At 36.1% G+C, this 12,147-nt stretch overlaps 1 protein-coding gene across 2 annotated transcripts in view; it reads right to left on the bottom strand.

Moving 5' to 3' along the window:
• BMP5 (bone morphogenetic protein 5) overlaps positions 1-12,147 on the bottom strand; it is a 75,067-nt gene that overhangs the window by 43,524 nt on the left and 19,396 nt on the right. For both annotated transcript variants that reach the window (XM_050950849.1, XM_050950850.1), the window contains one exon: positions 635-827. In XM_050950849.1, the coding sequence (XP_050806806.1) occupies positions 635-827 (193 nt within the window). The remainder of the gene's footprint in view (positions 1-634; positions 828-12,147) is intronic.

The following is a 12,147-nucleotide window of genomic DNA, read 5'->3' as shown; positions in this document are numbered from 1 at the left end:
CGTGGAGCAAATGTGTCTCTCTCTCTCAGCAACAGAAGCTGGTCCAGTAAAAGATATTACCACACCCACTTTGTCTCTCTAATATCCTGGGACAGACACAGCCACAACTACACTGACTAACTCACTCACAGACACACATATCACTCCTTGGCTGTATTTAAAAAATAAATAACATTTAAAAAAATCAATACAGCTCTTGCTGTGACAAAAATAAATAAAGCTGAACTGCATAGTATATAGTAGTTAAATGCTTGTGGTATCCATGTTTCAATGAAGGTTAAATTTTTTAACATTGGCCACTTAAATTGGGCATGCGATTCTGACATTTAATCATCCAGAACAGTTAACTTAACCCATCTGCACACAGAAACATGGAGAGTGTGTATATGTATGTGTGCACAGATTAGGAAATCAGGCTGGAAAAACTCTGCCAACACTGAAGACATTTTGTACAAGATTTTTTTTTTAAGCTGAATTTCTGTTGTTTCCCAGGAATTAACAGCCTGTTAAATTAACTGATGATGACAATATCTTGCAGATGTCCAGAAGCAGATGAATTTGTGAAAAATGTCCTGTTATCACTTCTCCATTTGAGAGAATTACTAACACAAGGATTTTAAAAAAATAATAGTACCTGTTTGGGTATTCCTTGATGATCTGATATATGCTAATCTTAATTGTTTCATTCTCAAACCGATTGTAGCTTCGGTCCTTGTAAATCCGGAATTCAGCAGCTGTCACTGCTTCTCCATGTGGGATTTGAGTCAAGTCAAATCGAAACTCTTTGTAGTGCCTTCTTTGATGAGAAAAGTCCTTGTCTCTTTCAACTATGAAAAAATATTAAATTAAATTAAAGGAGTGAAATGCATATCCTAATCCAATCATTAACTTTGCATTCACTGTGTTTAAAAAAAATCCCAACAAACTGGATGATATAAAACTGTGCAAATAATAAAGCCACAAATCCAGACAAACTTCCAGTTAAAGGAAACTCCACAAGCCAAATGGTCTTCAGTTCAAGAGAAAAAACCCTCCGTGGTTTTATACAAATTCCTGAAGTCAGAGTGGAAAGAATATCAAGAAAACTGAAAGAAGTCATGGTGTAAAGCAATTAGAAATAGGGACAAAATGAATGTTGCAGAAGGATTTGATACTTGGGTTTAGTTACATGTACAGCAGAAATTATTTGAGAGACACAAATGATCTTGGCGTACATGACTGTAGGTAATAATCGGGAAAGAAAACAGGGAAAGCTGACTACTTCTTTTTGAGGCAATAAATTTTGGAACAGTGTTAAGTGCACCATAATTGCTACATATTTAAGAAGAAACTACATCATATAAATTAACACATGCTGTCATCTTATGGCATAAAAGTGTCCTCTTGTTGGTGGTATGAGCAAGAGAACCACAAGTCAGAGCTAAGTGGTTCTGGCACCTACGCTGCAAAATGAAGCAACACTCCTAGCATAAGAAGTCCGCTCCACACATATATATTAATTCTCTGCCACGTTTTTGTTTATGTCTAGTTTCCGATGCATCTTTATTTGCAGCAAAGCTCAATCAGGAGCTAAACTCTAACCACAAAATTAGTTAATCAGGATTCCACAGTATTTTAAGAACAGAGGGCCAGATCTTCAGTTGAAGTAAATCAGCACAACTCCATTAATGTCACCAGAACTATGTTAATTTACACTAGCTGAGGTTCTGGCCCAGTAGTATGAGAGGACATATTTGCAGAATATTTGTTTTGATGCATTGAAGAAGCGCACACAATTACTCAATGTGATTTTACATGTATGAAAAACAAGATCACCTGTCATTTTTAAGCCTATGGGGTAATCAGTGGTAGATCCCCAACTGCATTAGGGTTCTGTACCTTACTAGATTTGGGAAGTCCAGAGTCAAGAGTTCAGATCCATTCATCTGTCTCATTAAGAGTTAGTGCGTGTCTACTTTTGATGAGAGAAGTCCAAAGGGTTCAGAGCTTGAGTTCAGCTGGGATGAGCCGACAAACTGAGTCTCACTCAGCCCCACTACACTCTTTTCCCACACAACCCCTTCTCCTACTTTCAGATCTATTTTTCATTCCACTGATCCAAGATAGTAACAATTTTGGCCCTGGAGCACTCTACATTAAAAAAGGAAAGGAAAGGAAAATAGGGCTAGATTTTGACAGTGCATAGTTAAGGACAAAGACCTCTATATAAGTTGTCCTTTCAAAAACTTTGAAATTATTTTCAGAACTGTATTTAAAGCACCTCTGTCAACTATCAATGCCAGTCCCTATTATTTAGCCTTTTAAAACATTGGAAATTGATTTCATTAATATATAATTCTTTAAATGTGCAGATCTGTTGACAAGTTTTGCTTTGCTTTGTATAACATACTGCACAGGCTATATTATCTATAAGAAAGTATTATCTTTATTTCAGTGAAGCAGAAATTTCTCCTGACTGACAAAGAACCAAAACTCCTCTCTAAACAAACTCAGGGAGTTAGTTAGCCCAAATGCACATTTTGACTGTAAGGATCTGAGATTTTGTTCCATGTAAGACAGAAAGTCAAGATAGAAAAGAGGCAGAAGCATGTAAACTAGCCACTCTGCAGCCAAAGATAAATGGGCTGCCACTGAAGAGAAACAGGATACAGTCTATTTATTACCTCCATCACTGCTACTAAACAGCAAGATATATATATTGATATCAGACCAGTTTTTAAAGAAATGAGATCCCCTGGCCGGCTTACTTAATGCGTCAATAAAGGATCTATATTTTAAACACAGCGACAAATCAATTTCTGTTTTATTGTTGGCAGCTAGACTTTGTACTGCACATTCTTGGAAAAGTGGACTCTTTCAGTGGAATTACGGTATAGAAAAATATGGCCTATCCTTGTAATGGAAAAGCATTCACACCAAGTACATACACAAGAAAAGTGTTAAAAAGAGCATCAGAATTTAGAAATGTTGTCAACTTCTTTAGCACACTCAGAGGAGGAGGACGCCCCAGCCAACAAGCTAGAATCTTTAGCCAGGTTCTTGGAATATTAACCTGATCCTGAATAAGTAAAAAGTAATGTATGATGTAGAATGTTAACATTTTATTTGTAACTGTGCCTCAACAAAAAAATTTTAAAAATATACATTAAAGCTTTCGTTACCGAGACAGAGAACAGCATGAGTTAACACGTGCAATCACAACGAATTGTTCAGGGATGCTTTTTTGTTTGTTTGTTTTCGTTCTGGTTTTTAACAGAGTCAAGATCTTGCTATAAATTATTAATGTCATAACTGAGAATTTGAAGAGTCCCTGGGAGCAGAATGTGCCGAGAATTTTCATTTTAAAAATATTTTAAAAGTAGAATTAATTCAGGGCCCAATTCTGCAACCCTTTCATTAGTACTTATTGAAGGAATTCAGCGGGCGTTCTCATGTGCATAAGTGCTAGTCATTGTGAATAAGGGTTGCAGAATTAGGTCCCAAACAGGGATTTTGAATCCCAAGATTACTGGTCTGATTTTCATGTCTATCTACTTTGCAGTAAATTCAAATTCATAACATTTGTATGGAAATAGTAAGTATACTCCATGTTATAACTAGACACAAATTAGATCAGTATTTACAACACACCGTATTACAATGTTGATAGTACTCTCCTAGAAGTGTATACAGCTGCTGAAAGAACACTTATTTGCTGTTGAGTTAAATAAAATTAAATGTATTAAATGGGGCTAACATGTATTTTACTTATCTATTTATATTATTTCAAAGAAAAGTCACTGCTGCAATATGGAACACACACACCCCTCTGTTGTTCCAGTGTATTCCTTTAGCTCTGCTCTTCAATTGGACAAGACAGAAATTACAGTCAGACAAGCTGAAAAAACAGAGGTAAATTCCAGAAAAATAACTGATTGTCCAAATAAAGAATTGAATAAAAATAAAAGCCATAGGTGAAATCCTGGCTCTGCTGAAGTTGATGGATAAACTCCCACTGATTTAGGTGGGGTTGGGATTTCACACTGTACATTTCAATATATCAAGATGAGAAACTTAAAAGCAAAACATAGGTGAACTAGAATGCCTGGCAATCAAAGATTTTGAAATAGGCATTACTGACACATAATGGAATTTTAAAAAACAAACAAACAATGTGATATCCTAAAAGCTATCTATGAACCATGAAGGAAGGCAGATTAGGTCATAGAAGTGGAGGAGTAACATTTTTCCTAAGGGAGTCCATATAATCCATTGAAGTAAAACTTCTTAGTAGAGAAGGTAATACAATAGAATCTGTATAGAGACAAACCACACATCCCTACATTAACTCTATATTAGTAAGGGATTCCCTTCTGCCAAGGAAATCCTTTTCTGTCCATTCAGGGCAGTTTTCAGGTCCTTTTGCATGCTAAAGAAGACAAAGGAAGCCACGATGTCGTCCAGGATCTGGTTCCATGACCAAAAGATTTTAGCTTCAGAGGTGGAAGTTTCTGAAAGTTATAAGACTCTGAAAAACAGGTTCTTACAAAGGAAACACTTAAGCAACCTTAAATATTTACTCCTCCAATTTTCTATCACACACATACTCACCAATTCACTAGCTGAAATGCAGCCATCACAGGGATGGATCACAACCACTGTTTAATGAAGTACAGAAATACTATGCAGCAGTTAATAACGGGAAGTAAGGAAATATATCTTAACCATTTGAATTGGAAGGGGAACTTAAATAAATGGAATATAATTACTCAAACTGGAATTTGACTAGAACATCAGAGCAAATGCTATTATAAAAAGTCAGAAGAGGTCTTAAGTTGTTACACTTGGCCAGGACCTAGGTTTCAAGTCTTAACTTAAAAACAGAACCTCCAACTTACATGTTTAACATTACATTGGGCACTGGTTCACCACCAGCTCATGGGGTTATTAAGAAGAAATGATTGAGTAGATGGCAAAGAACGTTTTTTTGTCAGCATCAATATGGCCAATGAAACATTCAGGCTCATAATGCATTCATACTAAAGTAAATTACAAAAAGAAAAAAAAAAAGACCAAAGCCACATCTAGCAGTTGCTTTATAAAATGGATCATCACTGATCTCAAGAAAAAAATTGGGTTAATTTTTCTGCTGGAGTAAACTGACACAGTTCCATTGAAATCGATGGAACTGCACCAATTTTCACTAGCAGAGAATTTGATCCACTGGGAAAAAATATATAGTATGCTATCCTGATAATTTATAATTGAACTATATATCTCTAAATAGAATAAGTCTGGGTAAATATAATATACCAAGCACCATTAACATCAACTTTATCACAAAGGGACAACATACAGTAAGTAAAATTCATTTCTTCATGTCTGACTATTGGTGACATCATAGCAGAATTTTCATAAGCCTTCTTGATCAATTGCTAGCTCCGCACACTCAGAAGCTGACCTCCTAGTGATCTACCTCATACCATCTATCCATCTCTTCACTGGTCATCCCCTAGTAGGATGACCACCTACCATCCCTTCCACAGTAACTTTCTTAAGGTTATTTCCATTGTTACGCATGATGTGCAAAGTACATAAATTTGCACTTGCTGATTTCTGACAACTGGGTCTGCTTCTCTCCAAAACTGCGCTTAACACATGCATTCATCTTCTCTTCCAGCCAGGAGATACCTGAGAGTCTTTGTCAGCACCATATCTCACAGGCTTCAATTTTCTTCTTGATACGCTTCAAGATGCCAGAGTTTTTTCAAACTTTCATGAGGGAGGCCATGGGTAAGCAAGCCATTCTTAATCGTCTTCCATTTTCTTGTACAGTGTAATATGGGATATTACGCATGCTATTTAATTGGATAACTAATTTCACATAAGAGTTTGTGTCTTTCAAGCTTTAAAAACATTTTGCATTCACGCTGGTAAATTGAGATGTGTGTAAAACCCAAGCCTTCTTAAACTACTGAATAAAAATTAAAGACATATTGTTATAGGATGATTTTTACAAGCAATATTGTGGTCAAGATCCCAATTTGTCTTCATAGATTCCAAGGCCAGAAGGGACCATTATGACCAGGGTTGTGCAGAAGTGGGGGCAAATAGGGGCATGCCCCTCACAGTAATGAGCAGGGGCACAGAACTTCTCTGGCCCTGGGGAGCTGACAGCTTTTCCTGCCTCCCATGGGCTGCGGCAGGGGCATAGAAAATGCCTCATCAAAAGTGGTCACATTTTTATTTCTGCTCATGCCCCTGTTTTTATAACAATCTAGTCTGACATCCTGTATAACACAGGCCACACTTCTCCAAAATAATTCCTTGAGCAGATCTTTTAGAAAGACATCCAATCTTCATTTAAACATTATCAGTGATGGAGAATCCACTAAAAACCTTGGTAAGATGTTCCAGTGGTTAATTACTATCACTGTTAAAAATGTATGCCTTATTTGCATCTGAATTTGTCTAGTTTGAACTTCCAGCCACTGCCTCATGTTATACCTTTCTCTGCCAGACTGATGGACCCATTATTAAATATTTGTTCCCCTTATGGATACTTAAAGACTGTAATCAAGTCACCCCTTAAGCTACTCTTGGTTAACAAAATAGACCAAAGAACTCAATCCATCACTAGTTTTCTAAATTTTTAATCATTCTCATGGCTCTTCTCTCAATCCTCTCCAATTTATCAACAGCCTTCTTGAACTGTGGGCACCAGAACAGGACATAATATTCCTGCAGCTGTCCCACTAGCACAAATATTGAGATGAAATAAGCTCTCTACTCAAGTTTATATATCCCAGGATCAAATGGGAGCTCATGTATAGATGATTATCTGCCAATCCCCTCCCCAAATATTTTTCAGAGTCACTGTTTGTGACTGCTTCCCAGGATAGAGTCCCCCATCCTGTAAGCATTGTCTAAATTATTTGTATTTAGATGTAATTAGATGTATACCTTTATATTTAGCCATATTAAAACAATTTGCTTGAGCCCAGTTTACCAAGTAATCCAGATTGCTCTGAATCAGTGATCTGTCCTCTTCATTATTTACCACCCCTACCCAAATTTTGTGTCATCTGCAAACAGTCATGATATTATGTTTTCTTGTAGGTCATTGATGAAAATGTTGAACAGCTTAGAGTCAAAAAACAATCCCTACAGGACCTCACTGGAAACAAACCTGCTCAATGACAATTTCCCATTTACATATTACATTTTGAGATCAAACCATTAGCCAGATTTTAATCCATTTGATATGTGCCATGTTATTTTTATATCAACTTAGTTTGACAGGATCTATTTTCCAGAAACCCATGTTGATTTGCATTCATTACATTACCCTCCTTGTTTTTTTATTAATCAAGTCCCATATCAGCTACTTCATTATCTTGCCCAGGTTCTATGTCAAGCTGGCAGGCCTATAACTACCCAGGTTATAATGTTTATTATTTTAAAAACTGACACAAAATTAGGTTTGTTCCACTCTTCTGGAATTTCCACAGTGCTCCAAGACTTATTGAAAATCCACATTAAATGTCCAGTTAGTTCCTCAGTTAGCTCTTTAAAATTCTTGTGTGCAAGTTGTCTGGACTTGCTGATTTAACAATGTCTAACTTTCGTAGCTTCTGTTTAACATCCTCCAGAGATACTAGTGGAATGGAAAGACTTATCACCATATGATTAGATGATATCTGTTTCTTCCACAAATAAGAAGCATCAATATTTACTGAACACTTGTGTCTTTTCTGCATTATTATTGACAATTCTACCATTTCTATCTAATAATGGACCAATATCCATTGTCAGGATTCTTTTTGTTCCCAATCCTCTTTTAAAAAACTCCAACTTTTTATAGTCCTTAACTGTGCTGGCTATAGATTTCTTATGTTCCTTTGCATCTGTTAGGAATTGTAGAAAACTGATAACTTCTGTTTTATATTCATTACTATCAGCTTCCCCTTTCTTCCATTTATTTTATATAATACATTACTTTTAATAACTGCCTTCAGTTCCCCTGTAATTCAGATCTGTTTCTTAAGCAGTGCAGTTTAAGAATGGGGGATTGTGGTTTTTGTCATTTAATAAGGTGGTCTTAAAATGATTCCTAATTATAATTCACAACTTTCTGATTAAATTCTTCCTCCCAGTTGATCTGCCTCATAATTGCTTTTAGCTTTGTGAAATTGGCCTAATTAAAGCACCACGTGTATATGTTACTAGTCTGGACTTTACTCCGGTTCCATGTTATAAATGTGATCAACCCATCTTAAAGCTGTGATATTTTACTACTTAGCTTATTGTCACTGTTTCACTGTTAAATATACTTGCACAGGCAAAACTTGTGGAGCTTATAGATCATCTGACTGTAACAGGTCACTTATCCTAATCTCAGTAAATTTCACTGTTTGAATTCTTTGCACAAGCACTAAAGTAAACTAGCCAGTTTTAACTACCTCAAGGTGAGAGAGGTTACAGTAAGCTGATATACAACAAACTACATTAGTTTACATCTTGAATACAATGAAATGATAGTTTATCTACAGTAAATACTTGTGGTTATCTGACAAAACAGGCCAAAGGTTCCAGGAGTTTTCTCCTGAAGTTACCCAGTCCTGCCTCTAATGACTGATAATTGAAAGCAGAGGCTGGAAATATCAAATGTGGTAGGTGACAGATAAGCAACAGATTAATGCAAATACTCTGTTACAGGACACTAAAAGGTCAGAGGCCCCAGGAATTAGCTATTGTGCTACTGTGAAAAGACAGACATCAAACAGCTATTTACAGCAGTCTTGCTCTTCTCTCCAAAAATTCAAATGACTAGAAATCTATTCTTACTTCCTATGGCTACACTTTACATAACATTATATACAACAAACAAAATAACAACAAACCAAAGAAACTTATTGAAGGTGTGCAGATAGCAGAAGTGGTCTGATCTAGAGCAGGGTGAAAGACCAAACCATTGTTTTCCCGTATGCAAATATTTTAATTTAATGCATTGAAGAAAAATTAAGAACCATATTCAGACCACCATTCATGTCCTATACTTCAAGCACATGAGGAGACCAAGCTAACACTTACACAGCTTTAAAATACAGTTTGTATCTTTGTACAGGTTTGTACAGTGTAGAAAGCAAGGAGTCTAAATTTTACAAGCCAGAAATAGGCTTAATTCAAAAAAATATGTTTCTTTGCTGTACTCTGAAAGCCCTAAAAATGAAGGACCCAATCCAAAGTCTTTTCACTAATCTCAGTGGCCTTTAGATAAAGCCCACGGTCTTCTAGAAGATTCAGGGATTTTTTTTTTTTTTTGGTTGAACAGAATCTTCAAATTAAACTGCAGTGAAAAATACTTTATTTGTTAAAGTGATAAAAACATCTTTCAACAGAGAACTTAAACAACAGCATAAAGTTACAGTTTAAATACTATAAGCTTTACTCTGTTTGACAGAACATTAGTCGCCAAATTCTGCACTCCCTACTCAGATGAAACCACTACTGAAATCAATGAGAATTTTACTTGAGCAAGGAGTGTAAGTCTGCAGTAAGTTAAATTTTCCTTGAAGAGTACTTTTATTGAAGTACTATATATATATATATATATATATATATATATATATATATATATATATATATATATATATATATATATAAATGATGCTGCATTTGTTATTACTGCCCTGGTTTTATTTAAGCTAATTATAGGTCTCCAGATGTGGTTTTGAAAGTGTAATTAAATAGATTTTACTTATAATAGTCTTTTTTATTAAATTACAAAACATGAAATCTGATGGGTCAAATTCTGCTGCAAGTTACACTAATTTATGTAAGTCCAGAGTCACTGCACTGAAGCCAAGGAGGTTATTTGTTTACCAGCTCAGCTGAGCAGAATTTGCCCAGTTGTCCTTAACTGAACTAAAAGATACTTTCTACAAACTGTTTGACAAAATGCTGTGCAGATCATTCCAGTTTTAATTTAAAAAAAAAAATTAGCTGACTAATGTTTATTGAGTCCAGTCATTTGATAATATCTCTTTGATAATTAATCAGAATTATTGAAATATATGAATTAGAGCCCGATCCAAAGCAGTGGTGGAGTTTATGGAAAGACTTTAATTCACTGCAGTAGACTGGATCAGAACCTTAGAAAGAAAGGGAACCACTGTGGTTAAATCGATCAAACGTACTGCAACAAGACTGCACTTTGTTCACCTCTTACAAGGATAGATTAGTTTTAATTATTTATCATTCATAGAATTGTTGAAATAATTTGCCGCAGTATTCAGTATCTTGTAAAAGTCATGAATTCTTAGTATTAAAGGATCTCTCCCAAGCACTTTGCTCTTAAATCTTTGCCAAGAACTGCTGTAATACCACAGGGTTTTTTACTTTTGAAAACAAAAGGGTTTTTATGGGTTAGCCAAATATGAATTTGCAAAAGTCCTAGCTATTGGTTAGCTGCGTCTTTGTGACATTCCTCTCAAAACATCCATGTGACATAATCAACTTTAATAAATGGCAGACACCAATTCTGCAACCAGGAGAAAAAGAAAATTTTGTATGAAAGAAAAGTGAAGTATAGAAGGGTTTGTAGTAAAATCTATTTCCTCGTCCTTTTATTTCCTTTAAAATGCAAAGCTTGAGCAGTTAAAGTCATCAGAATATTCTCCCAGACTTGCCTTCCCCAGAGTTCACTCTGTCTACAATACTTCCAAGAGCTCCAAGGGACACCACCACAGTGTCTACCAGTGCCCCTCTCCTGCATGGACTCCAACCTGCATCAGTGCAAAGAGGCATAACTGGATCTTATCACAAGTAAGCTACCAGAATGTTCTACCAGCAGCATTTTCCATTCACTTTAAATAGGCTAAAATATCTCTGAAGTAAATATACATTTTGAAGAAACAACCAGTCTCACTTCATTAACTGTTTTGGTGAAAAGCTAGTTTGTAAACATATGGTACTCATTGCATTTATGCCTTCCAAGTCACATGCACTTGCTTTACAAGTCAAAACAAGTATTACACTACAGCTGACCCAAAAATGATTAAATCCTGGAAGGTTTCGGTTATTGATATTGTAAGTGGAAAAACAGCTCTTCATCTTCCCCATGCTAATTTGAACTTGCCAGTGCAACAATCCTGGGGGAGGGATAGCTCAGTGGTTTGAGCATGGGCCTGCTAAACCCAGGGTTCTGAGCCCCACCCTTGAGGGGGCCATTTGGGGAACTGGGGTAAAAATCTGGGGATTGGTTCTGCTTTGAGCAGGGGGTTGGACTAGATGACCTCCTGAGGTCCCTTCCAACCCTAATATTCTATTCTAAGTAACAGCAAAAACTATGGAGTCTAGTTTCTACTGGAACAGGGTTTGGGAAGTGAAACACATTGTGAAAACCTAAGTATTATTATCACCACCACCACCACTACAAAAATGAGAAAGAACTGAAGGAATTTCCATTATTTCTCATTTCCATTGTGTTTAAGGCTTGAACCTTTGGAGACAAAACTTCCACTGAATCCTGTAGCCCTGATGTTTAGCTGCAACACACAGCAAGACTATCTCTGCACTTCACTAATTCTGAGCCAGCTGTGTATCAGTCCAGTCCCCTGGCATAAATTAGAGCACTTTGAGGCTATGCTCTCTTTCTCCCAGCCATGTCACTTATAGCTGGTGGAGGTAAGACTAGCACGGGATCTGTCACTGCAGTTCTATGCCACCAATGGCAGTTCTAGCTTTGCTGGGATAATTAATCCTCCCATAGGCAGCTGAGACAGTTTCAGGACTGCTCTGTGCTGCTGATGTGTCATAAGGTGACAAGACTGAGGGAAGAAGCTGGATCAAATAGTTTTTCTTGTGAATGAAATACAAAACAAATGAAAAACAAATAAACCTTGTGAATGAAAAACAAATAAAGAACCTTTATTTCATTCCATTACTTTAAATGATATGACAAAATTTATTACATAAAATTTATTACATAAGCATTCTAGACACCGATAACCACACTCAAAATAGTATGCCCATTAGATATTGGATTGGCATTACCATTTCACTAAGGAAAATACGTTTTTCAAAAATGAATAAAGTATCATGTAGGTCTAGATCAGAATACATTAGAGCTTCCATTTCAATCAGGAAATCAAATTTTCCACATTT

The sequence above is a fragment of the Gopherus flavomarginatus genome, chromosome 4 (assembly GCF_025201925.1).
Source record: "Gopherus flavomarginatus isolate rGopFla2 chromosome 4, rGopFla2.mat.asm, whole genome shotgun sequence".
NCBI lineage: Eukaryota > Metazoa > Chordata > Testudines > Testudinidae > Gopherus > Gopherus flavomarginatus.
This window is presented reverse-complemented; position numbering and strand designations above follow the sequence as displayed.